The sequence below is a fragment of the Montipora capricornis genome, chromosome 12, assembly GCF_036669925.1.
Source record: "Montipora capricornis isolate CH-2021 chromosome 12, ASM3666992v2, whole genome shotgun sequence".
Classification (NCBI taxonomy): Eukaryota; Metazoa; Cnidaria; class Anthozoa; order Scleractinia; family Acroporidae; genus Montipora; species Montipora capricornis.
The window spans coordinates 41,999,415-42,015,944 of NC_090894.1; the positions used below are offsets into that span (position 1 = coordinate 41,999,415).

Below are 16,530 nucleotides of genomic sequence, written 5' to 3' on the forward strand. Positions count from 1 at the left end.
ACGTAGACCAATCACAACGGACTTCCACATTCTGGAAGTGCACTTTAGACCCTGAGAAAACTGAAAGAAGATTGGCTTCGTGTGTTGGGCATTTCAAATCGCTGACTTAAATTCTTATCAAAGAGAAACTGGAGCGTATAAATTTCATGCTTTGGTCTAGATGTTTGCGGCTCTTCACAGAATGAGTACGGTAGAATTCCTATGGTTTTAACAATTTGCTCCCATGCGATTCAAAGCTATTTGGGGCGTTAACGTTAGTTTGAATAACCCCATTTCTAGTAGTCCTTCGGTTGAACTGATTTAAAGTTTGCTTTATTTTTCAAATCGAAGAAACTCCGAGTACGAACGATCGGTTCGCAACACAAAAACAATAAATCAATTTTAAGAGACGATCATCGCCAAAAGCAGCCTGAAAAGTTAAATTCGCCGTACAATTGCAGCGCGAATCGATCTTGTTGATTTGAATCACCGTAAGTGATCAAACTACATACAAATCCTATCCGCTAAACGAAAGCCGCATACAGTAATGACTGCGGGCTTGTCACGAACAGTATAAATTTAGACAAGTGATGAAAGCGATTTCGGTCAAACTTTGAATCGTCCATAAATCTCTAAAATTTGGATGAGAATGCCTTATTTCCAGCAGTTGGTGTAGAAACATCATTCTCTCCCCAGTCGTCAAATTTAAAAGAAATTAACCAGTAAGCGCATGTAATTCAACTTTCGAGGAACCATTTAAATTTCCAAGCGTTTTACGTTCGATTTCGTACAATGTGGACCGTAGGATACCGGTGACGGAAACGCGATACATTGGAAGTGAAATTAAGTGTTACTTATTTAGCTCATCGTCCGGTTTTGCACCAAGACATGGAGACACAACCTCGTTCCCAGGGTCTCGCCCCAGGCGTTAAGATGAGAGACCCTGGGAACGAAGTTGATGGAAACCTCGCGTCGAGAAAAACAGCATCGGCAACAGGATAATAGACAAAATAATAAAGAAAACAGAACTCTCTTTAGAAATTGGTAAAACTTTTCCGTATTTGTTTTGCGTTCTTTCTCGATCCTGCTGCCGTGATTTCAGCAGACGCTAGTGGGGGAGGAATGAGTGACGAATCCCAAAGGGTAAAGACTTGTTTCCATATCTCATAGTGCCCTTGGACGTGAGGGGCCTGGGGTGGCGGTAGGGGGTGAAGGGTACAATAGCTGAAACAACCCAAACCTTTACAAAAATGCTAACCTTAGGCCTAAACAATGTGCTTTAGATAATGTTTAGGCCTAAGGTTAGCATTTTTGTATGGGTTTGGGTTGTTTCAGTTTTGTTGTTCCAGGCCCTCACGTCCAAGGGCACTTTGAGATATGGAAACAAGTCTTTACCATCCCAAAGAGTGTCTGCGCGTGACAGGCTAGACTGTTGCCAAAACGTGCAACAAATCGTACGCGCCATAATAATTTGAAATATTGCACGCGTTTACGGCAAACGTCAGGCTGGAATTTGCTTTTTGTGAAAAACGAAAGGTAGCTCTTTTTTGTGCGTGTAGGCACAGGCGACCCAAACACATAATTTGAATGCACAGTCAACGTAACAGTTTGTGAGGTTTATATACATCTTATTCCAAACTGGCCACCATTTAATTAAGTTATTAAGTATTCTTTGTTCGCTTGCAAATTAGCTCTTGTTGCCTCGTTCAAGGTAAAATATTCTTTTGAATTTTCAGCTTAAGAACGAGGCAACAAGGGCTAATTTGCAAGCAAACAAAAGAATACTAAAATGACGGTCATTTTGGAATAAGCTGTATGGGAAACATGAAATACAGGATAGGAGCAAATTTCAAAACTAGCCCAAAACGCCTCAAATCGACACAAGGAAACAAGGTGAAGTACAATTAAGTTTATTTCTTGTATTTTCCTCGCTGTAAACTAGGATTAGCCGATTTTTTTTCTAGTTAAATTTAAAAAACGATCTCTGGCTAAAATGATTAAAAACTACGAGCTTTCGACTGCCCGAACTGCAGTCTTCGACGGGTAAAATGAATGATAAGACATCGATGAGAAAATTTAAATAAAAACGTACGTTGCAAAATGATGAGAATGTAAGAAATTATGAAAATTTGTTAAAAAGAATGTTGTATGTATACATTCTTTTTACCCGTCGAAGACTGCAGTTCGGGCAGTCGAAAGCTCGTAGTTTTTAATCATTTTAGCCAGAGATCGTTTTTTAAATTTAACTATGTTTCATCCTGGCTGCGGCCCTTCAATATTTTTACGATTTTTTTTCTGTATTTCATGTTTCCCATATAAACCTTACAAACTGTTACGTTGACTGCGCATTCAAATTGTGTTTGGGTCGCCTGTGGTGTAGGCTACAGATAACGAGCAATCACAAAACAGAAAGACATGTGAAATTTTGCGTATTTTTATCCTTTTACGACAAGCCGTTTGCCGTTTCACATAACCGTAATGCTGGAGCTCTCTAAAACGAGGATGGATGAACATCGGAGAATACACTGTAAACGGAAAACATGTAAATGCCTTCCTTATACAGGGTTTCATGCTACTCTCCTTGAAAAGCCCTGGAATTTCACTTTGGACTTCAAAGGCGCTTGAAAAGCCCTTGAAGAAAATAATTTTGTAGGAAACTGCTGGAAAAATCCTTGAATTTTTGCTTGGGTGAAAATTGTTGAGATTGCATCATGCTAAGTTAAAGAGACATTTCGAAAATTGAGCCCAGATTTGACTACTGGGAAAGATTTAAATGCAAAAAATTTTTAGTGAAAGTGCACTAAGCTATCAAGCTAGTTCATAGGCACCCCACTTTTAACAATCTGACAGAAACAATTTTAACTTAACAAAAACACGATTAAGAACCCCAACTGAGAGGAGGCAACCAGTTGGTTATTTACAAAGCGTGGTAGAGTTGAATGCGGGACAACCGGAAACAAATCAAAACCAGAGGTTACAACGGGATTTGAACCCGGGGCAACTGCTTGCAAATCCAAGGCCCTCACTACGGGACCACGTGCTGTACGCCTTCCACTCCGTGCGTGGGCTGAATATCAATCGATCTAAGCCGCCTGTTTCGAGGGTCCGGTTTCCCTCTTTGTTCAACTACCAGCTAATTGAATCCGCCTTTGGTGCTGTGCTCTTGGATCGTAAGCAATTGTTGGGCGTCTTTGGTTGTTTTTTTTATTTCTAAGAAAAAGGTGGTCTCAAAGTGCCTATCATCTCAACAAACTTTTCCACTTTATTTATTCTCCGCAATCGTCCCAAATTTGTTGCTGTTTTTTAAATTCCTCGAAAATTCACTTCTTTATTCAGTATGAAAGACGCAAAAAAGTGGACATAGTTTGACCCGTGACCGAGCAATGAAAGGGAATGGATGATATCACAAATTACTTTGCATCGCTGTTTTCAAAGAAGTCACAATGCAAAGCGGTCCATAACGTCAACCTAGTGTTAAACGCATTCCTCTTCCTTGCGCGGTCGTAGATCAAATTACAATTATTTTTGCACATTAAATTTTATGAACCCTTTGAAACAGTAATAGCACTTTCTAGCTTGTACGTTTTGTTTCCCCATTTCAGACCACGTGATACTACTCCAGCGAACAGTTTTTTTTTTTTAAATGCTGTCTTATTGACCGAATGCATAAATGGCGGCCAAAAATGTACTCTTTTGTTTATGTGCTAATGAGACTCACTAGCCTCGCTCTCAAGCAACCTTTCTTTTGTATTTTGTCCATGCAAAGGAGCCAGTGCGGCTAATTAGCACATAAAGAAAATATTTTTTTGGCCGCCATTTATGCATTCAGTCTATGCACTTACACATTACGCGTAATTTATGAAATTCCCTTGAGAGCATTACGTCGTCTGGAAGGCCAATTGTGGGCAAGTACTGAATCTTTCCCCCCCAAAGTTGAACAATCAAACAACCCAGAGCTTCTAAAGATTGAGACGCACTCGGCCATCACAGTTTTCCCAGACAGCGACTTCCCGTTTCTACTGACTAAAACGGTAAAAGACCAGACCACTTCGATTCACTGACACTAGACATGTCACTTGACACTGACGATGACTTTCGCTGACCTTTATGACTTCCGCTCAGGTTGTCGAAACGTCAGTCATCGTCACCGACAGCCCTTCCGAGGACCAATCTCACCCGGACGATCTTACTTCATCAAGCTCTGATATGACCCTTAGATCCAAACTAAGAGTGTTGTCGTTGCTCCTGTTGTTGTATTAAACAAGCATAAGCTCCTGTCGAAAGCCATAGGACGTATTCATAAATGGGGCCAATAAATTATTCCTTTGTCTTCGTGTTAATGAGACCAACAAGTCTTGCTTTAGAGAAACATTTCTTTTGTGTTTTGTCCATCAAAACGAGGCTAGTTGGTCTTACTAGCACAAGAACAAAGGAACAACTTATTGGCCGCCATTTATGAATAAGGTCTATAACTTCGATTCATTTCGAGTTACACAAACTTAAGAACTTGGTGGATGGCAATACAATACAATTTCTTTTCGCATAATTTGCATAATAGCTTCACAAATCTTTCCATCAGTGTTTCGTTCCTAACACACGTCACCCTGGGAATTTGAAATTTGAAAACATTATCTTTTTAGGAGTTTTCCACTGTATTTTCGACAGACATTCTTCCTTTGCAAGAGTCGGGTCCGCTTGAGAAGCGCCGTTAATAGCCTTTGCTCAATAGAAAGACAAGGCCTAAATGGGTGTGTAAGTATTCTCCCCACTGTCTCCTTCGATAATAAGCTCGAAGGTTAAATATTATCTCTTCATTTTGCTCTGCAAAAGAAAATCAAAACATGTCGTTTGAAACTGAAATGGAAAGCAGGAAACAGCCGAGAGGACGACTGAGAACTACATATTTGACTTGGAGGGAATTCAGAAGACAGATATTACTCGCTTTTTGGGACGTGTCGCACCTCATTGAACGGGCTTCAGGATTGGCCAAAGAACAAAAGAACGAATAAAGATAACTATGGATTTATCAAAGAAATCAATGGGAAGTACGACACTATACAGCCAATAAAAAAGTGTTCAACAAGAGGTTCGACCCTAACCCGTTTTTTTTCGCATATTCTTACTTGACGCTTACTGTGTTTAGATCTGCTCAAGTGCGCATTCGAGGGAGATAGAGCTAGATAGTTTGAAAATCATACTTCGGCTTCTCTGAAGTTACCTCGTTTCTATTAGGTTACAAAGTTAGGTACCATGAACCCCGTTCACATTCAAATTAGAGCTCGGGCATACTCCACAACAGTACTCAGCCAAAAGGGGTTCTTTTATAATCGTGAAATTGATAATAGCCCCGCTTTCAATATTAAAATTCAGTCCTAAACAAAAGGCATCATCTCGAGGCTCTGGAGAATAAACTCCTACAAATCCTTATATTTATTCCGCACAGCCTCGAGATGATGCCTTTTGTTTAGGACTGAATTTTAATACATCGAAACTACATGGTTGAAGTTAGCCTGCATGGGTCAGGTTTTCAAGGTTTTTTTTTTTTAAGTTCGTAGCAACTTTTCAACACTATTTAAAAATTTCGCGCATTTTTTCGAAACTGAAAGCACAATTTGAACACTCTCCTGTGGCTCGTATCAGAAATTTTTTGGACTCTATTGCAGCATACCGCGATCGCGCCTAATGAGGACAAAAATTCGTGTCCACTCACAGGACAGTACAGCATTCTTTTTTAAGGAGTTTTTTATGTTTATTCGCTTGTTTTTTTGTTCTACCACACTATATAAGGTTTCTTATTCGTTTTATCATTTCAACCCCGTTAGAGACCGCAGTTTAGGCGGTGGAAAGCTTGTACGTTTTAAAAAGTACTCTTAGCCAGAATGCGTTTTTTAAGATGTCTGATTCTCATTTAGTCTCACTCTTTGACGGATATTGAATTATAAGCATTTAGTATAAATACACAGGTGATTATACAAAATCGCACGCTCTCATTGGCTCGCTATCTCGGATTATCAGCCGATAATCACCTCGACGGACAAAATGGCTGCCAGTAGTCGTTTTGCCACTGTAAGTGAAGATGATTTCGCGTTGAAATGTTTTTTTTTTCTCTTTTTTGAAATAATCACCTGTGTATTTATACTAAAACAATTATTCGCCTCAGGCTCAGTGATTATTGGTGAATATTCACTGATAATCACTTCGCCTTCGGCGAATAATTGTTAAATATTAACACAATAAATAAGGGACGAAGAGGTCACGTGAAGAGAGGAACATCGCCTTTTGAGTGTACAGTGTAGGATTGGGAGAACTTGAGCAAACTGTGCGTGGCGATATAAAACTGGAACTTGAGAAGAGATAGATTATTTTGTCACGACTGAAAATAAACTCCTAAAAATATTTACACCTTCTATATTCGCTTTTTAACCTGTTTCACCTTTTACCCAGATTTCTTGTGAACGAAGCTGGATAAAATAACATGGGCTCAAGACTACACACAGATTGCATAATTGTAACAAAAAACCCATGGCCTGGTTGAATATCAATGATGCAAAAAGAGTCTCAACTTTTCTCTTTTTTCGACTGCGTCCGACCAACTTCCTGTGGTGGTTCAAGAATATGTGAGATCTCATTGCAAAATGTCACCGTTTACCAGTTCCATGTAAAGTGACACTCCTGATGGCACATTGTCTTGCACACACTTGATGAGGGAATGCGTCTCTTCAAATGGAATCTTGGCAACCTGCGCACAGAAATAACTTAATACGATTTGCTACTTGCGCAAATCCCATAATACACCTCTCTTACCCCCCAAAAATTTGCATACAGCTGTAGGAGTTTTTTTTCGATTTCTCTTGGGACATCTTTATGTCCCAGGAGAAATTGCAAACAATGCTATGAAAAGTATTTTGGTCTCGTGCCCTTGGTCGCGAAGCCAATGATAACTAATCAGGTGTCTTCCTTAATTGAAATAGCCGCGCATTATAACTAGATTAAATTGAAAAAAAAATTATCATTTTATGGTGGATGATGTGTCCTCTCTCCCCATCCTCTCTTGAGGAAAAACATCCGTCTTAGCCGGATAGTAATATTCGTCTTAGACGAGTTAATCGTTTCCACTATACATTCGGCACTATACATTCGGCAACTCTCAGTGGTAGAGCGTCAGTAATCTAGTGAATGGACTGACCGGTTAAAAGGAAAATCAGATTTTGTACGCTCGAGCAAGTGCTGACAAAATAAATCGCTTTACTCCAAAAACACATTTTCTCACTCTTAGCAAAGAGTTGGGTACAGAGACTAAGGGTACTACGTGGTGTAAGCCTACACAAAATATCCTGAGCGATTTTTAATAAGACGATGCAAAGAGCATTTCGCCTGCACTGCACAAAACATCCTAGGTGGCCAACTTTATGATGAAACCCCGTAACTCTGCATACTCTGTTACTCCCTTACCTCTGTTCCGTTTCATCACCCGTTACCTCTGTGCCCCGTTACCTTTCTAAGCCTACCTATAGTAACCCTATTTCATCTCAAAAGCCGTTTCCTCTGTACCTCTGTGACTTCTGAAATCCGGCCCATTACCGCTGTTACCCCGTTACTTCTGCAACTCCGCAGTTCTGCTACCTCTACAGTCTGTAACTTCTCTAGGCACTTTACGCTCGGGACGTTTCTTGCAGGCATCGTATAATTAGAAATCGCTACTAGCCGAGATCCGATCCCGGTGTTGCTCCCTAGCAAAAAGTGGCCAGCCCAGTGATCGTACAGTACAGGCCGCGGGTATGTCAGCATTACACGCGTGGTTCCTGCGCGAAAAGACGCCATATTGCACGCATTTTACACTTAATTTACACGCGCAAAACACGCGGGTAAAAAAAAAAAATACACGAAAGTGTGTATCAGGCTTCCTTATTGAAACGGAATGATCCTTGAAAATTTGAAAGATGAACTCAGGTTGGGCAAAAACTAACCTGAATTATTCGACCTTTCTTGTTAAAGTGATATGTTTTACAGAGCTTGCTGTGCTGTGCTGGAGGCTTAGTTGGTTCTTCACTAAAATGTTCTGCTGTGAGGTTAAATCTACAAAAAGAAAAACAAAATTAAAACTGAAGAATTTTCTAAGCAGAGTTACTTGCTTCATGCCAGGAGAAACCATTTCATAAACTTACAAACATTGTCCTATTTGTACCCACAACAACTGAAACGAACATGTACAGTCATGTACATCGATGAATGGGAAAATGAAACATTTTTTGAAAATAAGTAAAATAATATGGCTCTTTTCATCATAACCATAGGCTGTAGAGAAAGTACATGTAAAATGGCATAAAATATTGAGAGCGTGAGGTGTTACCTGAAAAACAGACTAATGCGACCAGTCTTATTAAGATGAAATGTTGCTCTGTGTTTTTCATAGCTGTCTAACGGGCGAGCCAGCATCTGATTGTCTTTGAAATCTGTTGGAGTCAGGTTTATTCTGAAAATTAACACCAAGGAAAATGTTTCTTTTGTGAAATTCACAACTTAAAAATTGACACTTGATCTTGGTTATGAGCTCACATACCGTTTAACCTACAGGTAATAGGAAGACCATTTGCGTAAAGTATTGCCAAGCTGGAAACTTTTATTTTTAAGTGTCCAAGCATTCATAATTTAATGAAAATTTAATACAAAATTTATTTCATTCATGCTTGTGGATAAGAGACTAGTTATGGCCATCTTGGTACTATTGTAACGCACCTCGTTGGCTATTTACCATCTCATCCCCAATGCACGCTCATGGGATAATAATATTGTTAAATAATCAGAAGAAACTGACAAACAGGAAAAAAATAAACGAAAGTGTAAGCCCCAGGCTTTCAGACAGCCATGGTTCTCTGTAGTTCTTATTCTAACCATGACCCACTGTCACTGTGAAGAATTCAGCTCTGAGTCTTTTTTGTTGGTAGAGCTTCAGGCTTTGTGGGGCTCAGCTAGGTCATGGGTTCAAAAACAAGGCCAGAATAACACTTAAAACAGAGTTAGAATGACATGTACATACACGATATAGTAATGAGGCCTGGCTTGTTTTTCTTGTGCAGTGTATGCCAAAATTAAATCGTCCCCTCATAACCAAGCAATGACAGAGAATGAGTTAAAATGATATAGGGTTGATGTCGCACACTGCTTTGCATTGTCTAGTTCTTTGAAAACAGCAATGCAAAGTAATTTATGATTTCAAACCAGTATAAAGGCCATTCCCTTTCATTGCTTGGTCATCGATCAAAGTATGACACTTTTTCCTGCCTTTCAAAGGGAATAAAAAAGTGAATTCTCAATCAAAAGGTTCTAAGAACTATAGAATATACTTTTGTGAACAATAATTGAGGTGAGAGGCACCTAAATAAACCAACCTCTAGCATTTATGCAATCTCTTCTTTCTTTTCTCTTTTAAATAATATTACTCATCTATATAAATCTTACGTTTTTGTGCATGTCATGATAACATACCTTTTTGTTATTTCCAGATTCTTCTTTTTGCTCGCACCAATCACAAGCTGGCAAAAATTGTCAAGAACTGTAACATTTAGCCCTTCAAGCTTGATCAGCAAGCTATAGCATGCTAATTGTGTATTCAGGAATGGTCTAACCTTCAAAAGATCGAAATTACAAATTAAATAACCTTTTAACAAACAAGTCTTTATTTAGTATTTATAATAATAATAATTTATATGCACATAGAGCGAGTTTCAATCGAGTGTCGTAAAACCAAAACCAAAGTAATTACTTTGGCCAATCAAAAAGGACGAAGACAATCCAGTAAACCAATCAAAACTTGAAGTAATTACTCGTAGCCGACACAAAGCGCGGGAAAATGTGCACGCGCAAGCGATGATTGGTTTTGGTTTCACTTCTGATTGGTAGGGAAAATGGCGCAAGAACTTTCAACCAATCACTGAGTGAAGTAAATGCAAAACCAAAGCAATTTGCTAATTACTTTCGACACTCAATTGAAAACCGCTCTAACCAAATGTTTACTTACAAATACACTGAGTCATAAAAATATAATGTGTATTTTTTGGTTGAGAATTACCGGTAAGTTGCAACTGAGTCCACAAGGTCCTCAAAGCTCAAACAATGACTATTTGCCCAATAATAACTTCTTACTAACCGAACGCGAGGGCCGTACTGGGGAACATTGGCCCGAGGTCGTGGCAGTATGGACCGAAACACGACCAAGGGCCAATATTCCCCAGTACAGCTCGAGCTAGCTCAGTTAGTAAGTACAATGTAGTTTATTATATGGCTTTTTGATTACCTTTTGCTTTGTTTTTGCAAGCCTGTAATCGGCCCGTGGGCATTATGGGAGAATAATGCCCTACAATTCAGTCACAATTAGCCAATAAGAGCGCGTGTTATATCGGCTACAAACACAAGCCATATAATAATAAATAATAAAATTATTATTACCTGTATTATTATTATCATCATCATCATCATCATTACCGTATTTACCCGCTGGTAGGCCGCACTTTTTTTCCCGGAAAAATGGGACCGAAATTAGGGATGCGGCCTATACGCGGGTACAAGCGTTTTGATACCTCATTTTTATTCCACACACACAAAACAAACAAATGGTGGAAGAACTTAGTTTCGAAGCACTTCGTGCAACAGTGAAAGAAAAGGCAACACCTGAGCCTTAATCTGATTTGCGGAGCGTAACGGCTGAGATTTCACCTGCAAGAGTGGTCTATCCATACAACCGGTATAAACAAATTTTCAGTTGTTATTTATTTTTAATTCTGTGTTTTTTGGAGTGGTCCGTAGAGGGGGTCCGTAGAGACAGTCCATGGACCGGTCCGTAAGGCAGTCCATGGACCCAGTCTGTGTGGGGGTCCATGGACCGGGGGTCAGTGTTTTCGGGTCACCCGTTTTAATGTTTGCTTTCAATTATTGTTACTAACTTACAACACATACAACTAAACACTAAACCATAGTTTTTGTTAACAAAATATCCTTTAGGGTGAAATTGGTAAGTTTTCACACCTATTGTATTTGATCTTCCATTGAATTATACCGCTTGTAAAAATCCGTTCTAAAGACAAATCGATATCTCAGGATCTACTGACTCTTAGAAATAGCTTGAAATGGGAAAATACTCTGTATCTCAAGGCAGTGCTTGCTAGGAATATTTTACTGATGCGCCGAATGTTCTGGTGTTTTAAAATTAATTTTTGTCCGTGAATGTTTGTTTACACTCGTGCCGCCAATCACCTCTTGTTAATTAAGCAGCGGCAGCAGCGCCATGAAATGAACATTTCGGCATCAGTTTTTGTGTGTGAATTACTTTAAAGCCTGCTATTTCACAATTTTATTCTTTTCTTTTGAGTTTATTATTCCAGTTAGTGAATATTTCTTTTCAACTAAACAAAGAAAGAAGCTCGCTGCTGTGTAATTTTTAGTAAGTAAGTTAGTAATATCACACAACGATATTTGTTGATATGTTTTCAATTTGCATTGGTTGTTTTATGAAGAAAAGTTGAAAAAAGTTCTTCCATGCAACTCTCTTATTGGTCTTCACTTGAACATGGAGAACCAACAGTGTGACTCAATGTGACAGTCTAAACAAGTCAGGGATCCACATTCGCAGTCGTCCAGTCATCCCTGATGAATACAAATCTGTCTGGATGAGTATCCAAAGGTCGTCTGTTGGACGAGTGAAGTTTTAATAAATGTCTTTTGACGAGTGCTATCAAATGTTATAATTAATACAGAATGTACTTTGGTTTTCATCGAGAGCATTTAAGTTTATTAGGCAATTAAAGCGGGATAAAAAAGGCAATATACAGTTTTTAGGAACAGTTTCATATAATGACTTTTATATTTTTTCCCTACTTACGGTTTTAAAACTACCAGAAGATTTAAAAATTATCACATTACCCGCACCTTCCTATGACCCGCACCAAGAACTGTTTGCGGAAATATTAACACATTACCCGCAGGTAATCGCCCAGAAATTACGGTAGCTGTTGTTGATTTCAAACTTCGCTTTATTTATCCCGGTACTCGACCTCACTATTTTTTTTTTCCCATGAAAACCATTGAAAGTTTGGGGTGCGGCCTATACGCGGGTATAAATACGGTATTAGTATTAGAAGGCCTCACCATCCTGTTCTTCCTTGGTAAGGCAAGGTATCTACCTACTTCAATTTTCTTATTTAATTGTTTTTTTAATCAGTTTAATTTTGATTTTCCTTTGTTTTGAGATTATGATAATGAATATCAGACAAAGAATTCAAAATGGAATGGAAAAATAATTACCGGTATTTATAAACCAAAGAAAAATAATTATTTTAACTGCAACATACTGGTATGTACACCTTATACATACAGGAAGAAGTACTGAAACTAAATATTAAATAGAGTGGTTTTGAATAGACCTAAAACAACTTATGAGTCAGATAAAGACTGAAATAAGGAGTTTAAGCAAGAAATTCTCATTTGAAGATCATTAGTTGTTTTATGAAGAAAAGTTGAAAAAAGTTCTTCCATGCAACTCTCTTATTGGTCTTCACTTGAACATGGAGAACTAACAGTGTGACTCGATGTGACAGTCTAAACAAGTCAGGGATCCACATTCGCAGTCATCCAGTCATCCCTGATGAATAAAAATCTGTCTGGATGAGTATCCAAAGGTCGTCTGTTGGACGAGTGAAGTTTTAATAAATGTCTTTTGACGAGTGCTATCAAATGTTATAATTACGACAGAATGTACTTTGCGTTCTGATCGCTTTTCAATACTTCAATGGAAACTTCCAGAAAATAAGGAATAAACATGCAGCTTTCCTCAGCATTGAAACAACATATTTGACCCTGCTGTATTTTCCATGAAATGATTACAGGCTCAATTTTCATGTATCTAACTGCTGGCATGGTTGTTAGCAAGTCGTTCGAACAAGTCGTTTAGCAAAGAGCAAAGGGTGACCCGTGGTCTTAGCTGATAATATGGCGTTGTTACAAGGTGTTTCACCACCTCCAGCAAAAAGGAAAACAAGTGGAGCAGAACCTGTTGATTTTGAACAGGAAAGACACAAAATCGTGGTACATGTAGCATTTCAAGGAAGACACTAGACACGAGCATCGGAGCTTTGAAAGCTACATTCAAATTTGTACATTTTGCCGTAGCAGATATAGACCACTGTAAATTGGGTTCCCACGATGCAAAAAACAAAATACTCCAGCATGAAAATTCGTAATTTCTGACAAGAGTGTAAGATAAAATGCGAAATGCTCAAGTTACAAGTAATTTTATCGACCATTTTCTTCTGCATTTTTGCCCAGGAAACCCAAAATTTGTCCAGGCAAGTATAGCATAAGATGTACTAGCCTGGCTGACGACTTTGATAAAAAATGAATGTGGATCCCTGCATGTGATAATTCTATTCCTTAAATTAAGCCCATAAAAATTCCATCGTCCATATGGAACATATAAATTTGAGGATACCCAGACTGTTCAAAAAAGCTCCAAGAGGTAAAAATTTTAATGTATTCACTTACCATTTCAGGTTAAAAAAGGACTAAAATTAAATTCATTAAGTGCAATCTGAAATTAAAGTATAATCAAATGAATAAAAAAAGCTTGTAAGATAAATGTGTTTCTGCCCATTACTTTGGCCATTAATGTATTGACTACCAGTAGATGGTATTACTGTGTGATGCAGTTCAAGTAAAAGTCCACAAATGATCCCCTTGCTCACAGAGTCTACAGTTACATGATGACGCACCTAGTCAAAAGGTATGGCTTTCTAGAAATTTTTAATTAAGCAGGGGTCTCAATAAAAGCCAGTTACTGAAGATTTACATGTACTGCCGCCTATAGGGCCTCTTTACACCATCTGCTTAGTCAATGAGCATACTTGATTGGCATTCCGATCGAAAATGCCTGTTTCACAATCACCAGCAGATTGAGCTGATCCTAATGTCAAATGACTACATTTAGTAAAATGAACCCTTAAAATAAAATGATTTGGATGAAAATGTTCTCATCCACCACATACAGTGTAGACAGACATACACATAGATCAGTCTTCTAGAAAACTCAGAGCCACAACTAAAATTAACCCATTGACGAGTAAAATCGTCTCGCGTTAGACAGAGTAAAATACTAAGTCTGGCCGGTTTCGGCCGGTTTGGATGTCAATGGGTTAATACTGACTAGAAAATCTTGCATGAAACACGGCTTCACCAATAGAAAAAATTAGAACAAGAATGGCTGTGTCAAAAACTGGCATGGGGACTCGGGTATGCAGAAATATGGGGACAAGGAATATGGAAACATGAGGACTCTAAGGGACAGAAATCCTTCAATGTTTTCTAAGTATGGCTACCCTCTAACAGAGAAAACACATCTTGTGTTTAATCTCCCAATTGCTTCAACTCATGCAGATAAGGTGTCAACAATAAAGATGATGTCTATCTATCAAAATAATGTCGTAGTCCGAGTGGGGTTCCAAGACTGGCTCACATGATTATGCAGCTTTCATGAACCAAGCTGCAGCACTTGGCAAAACCATCTTGCATCTCATTAAAACCAAAAGAGCACAGTGTATCATACCTCGCTCTTTCCTTTAAAAACTAAATTAATTTCCCGGAAAAGAAATTGATTTTTCAATTAATGCAAATTGAAATTGTTGAAATTCAATTGAACAACCGTGATCTTGCAGCATGAAGCGGGCTTTGCAGTGATGTCTCAAAAAGGCTTATGTGTATGATGCCACGTTATCAAAAACAGTCGTAAGTCAAAGGGACTTTCTGCAATATTCCCGCACCTTGTTGAAGCTTTTTGATTAAAACATCCCACATAATTAGATATAGTGATCTATACATGACAATTCTGACTTGTTTTCTGTGTGACCTTACCTTCATGTAGTTCAGAAGAGACATAGCATGAAACCGTACCCTTGATAGTCTTGACAGGGCCTTACTATTAAAGAACTAAAATATAATTACTCGATAGACATGAGCTTGCACTTTTTGGTCGCCATATTGATACTTGGAACAGGAAACACTGGGACCGACCCATTCTCGTCACCAGATCCTCGGATCTTATGTCTGCGCATGACACTTAGTCATGCGCAAAAGAAAGGAACTGTGGCCCATGGTGAGATTGGGACTTACGAAAAACGGACTGGGTTGTCCCGATCGATGGATGGATGAGAACTTTATTTATCCAAGGTAGTTCTATCCGAATTACTTTAAAAAAATACCCAGTTCTACCTAGAAACCGTGCATTACAATACAAATTACAATAATAATGTAAAATTATCGCGCCACCGCGCACCGGTGGCTCAGTTGGTTGAGTACCGGGCTCTTATGCGGGAGGTCGCGGGTTCGAACCCCGGCCGGATCAACACGTAGGATCTTAAAATAACTGAGGAGAAAGTGCTGCTTCTGTAATTTCATCTGCAAATGGTTAGCTTATAAACAGTAGGCCACGTCTCACAAATGTCTTATATGTTCATAAGTTCCCTGTGGGACGTTAAAGAACCCAAACACTATTCGAGAAGAGTAGGGGATAAAGTCCCTTGTGTTGTGGCTGTCCTGTTCTCTCCAGCAGAAGTGGCCGGCTTGGCGGTGATGTCTCTAAAAAGGCTTGTGGTGTATGAGGCCAACTAAGCAGAAACAGCCACAAGTCAAAAAGGGACTTTGCCGAGTGCTGGAACATATAGATGTAGATGTGTAGAAAATTAAGAACAAACCCTCAAAGATTATCAATTAAGTTAAGCGTTGCCAATGCAGATAGTAAACGACTTCGGCGGGTCTAAAACATAGGTCACATTCCACAGGTCACCCGTTGCAGGTCATTGCTTTACCTTTCTGAAAGTAACCCAAAACCTTTAATTTGTCTAACCCCAGGCGTAAAAACCAACCTTAGGCCTAGGGTTAGCCAAATTAAGGGCTTTGGTTACTTTCCAAAATGTAAAACAATGACCTGCAACGAGTGACCTGTGGAATGTGAATTGTGTTTTAGACCCGCCTGACTTAAGTTTAGGCTTAAACGATCTAAGGAAGTCTCCTGCTTTAAACTACACGAAAGAGCATTCCATACATGCAAAACTGTTTTGTACTGATTAATTTGTTCTAGTTGTGGGTAGTACAAGATCAGTGTTAGAAGATCACGGAAGGCTATATATAATCATTTGGAGTCTTATGAAAGGTAAACATATCCGAGAGATAGGAAGGGCACAATCCATTATCCATTTTAAACATCATTATAGCTTTGTGTTGGTGTCTCATCTCAGCGAGCGATATCCAACCAAGCTCACTACGAATTTCAGCAGAGGGTTTTGAGTGCAAAGCACTATTGAGGATTCGTGCTGCCCGATTTGAAGCTTTTTAAGGTTCGAAGATAAAGTATCGCCTATCCCATCCCAGACTATACAGCAATAACTAAAATAAGGTTCAAGTAATTACTGCATACAAAAAATACTCCAACACTTTGTCACATCTTATTAGTGAGAGTAAAAAAGAATATTTTATTTAAAATCTCAATTTGCTAGACATAAGGGGAATTTA

General features: G+C 38.8%; 1 protein-coding gene across 6 annotated transcripts; it reads right to left on the reverse strand.

Annotated features, from left to right (window-relative positions):
* Positions 1-3,240: 3,240 nt before the first annotated feature.
* On the reverse strand, positions 3,241-15,014 carry LOC138026567 (uncharacterized). Of its 6 annotated transcripts, XM_068873962.1 has the most exons (7): positions 14,875-15,010; positions 13,513-13,558; positions 9,466-9,605; positions 8,330-8,452; positions 7,947-8,055; positions 6,629-6,718; positions 3,241-4,800 (listed from the first exon to the last, which is right to left on the reverse strand). In XM_068873962.1, exons 2-7 carry the CDS (start codon positions 13,513-13,515, stop codon positions 4,783-4,785), a joined length of 483 nt encoding a protein of 160 aa, XP_068730063.1. In that variant the 5' UTR covers positions 13,516-13,558; positions 14,875-15,010; the 3' UTR covers positions 3,241-4,782. The 6 variants fall into 6 exon arrangements, 5 of the variants coding, with proteins under 5 accessions (XP_068730063.1, XP_068730061.1, XP_068730064.1 ...); XR_011127291.1 differs by lacking the exon at positions 13,513-13,558 and having other exon boundaries at positions 6,543-6,718; positions 14,875-15,014; XM_068873960.1 differs by lacking the exon at positions 13,513-13,558 and having other exon boundaries at positions 14,875-15,014.
* Between the last annotated feature and the right edge of the window lie 1,516 nt (positions 15,015-16,530).

Excerpts from the sequence above, each read along its gene's own strand:
- LOC138026567 (XM_068873959.1), bottom strand. The coding sequence starts at position 14,898 with ATGTCTCTTCTGAACTACATGAAG. Across the intron at positions 9,606-14,874 it reads CTCTTCTGAACTACATGAAG|GTTAGACCATTCCTGAATAC; the intron begins GTAAGGTCACAC and ends GATCTTTTGAAG. Across the intron at positions 6,719-7,946 it reads AGAAAGGTCGAATAATTCAG|GTTGCCAAGATTCCATTTGA; the intron begins GTTAGTTTTTGC and ends TTCTGTGCGCAG.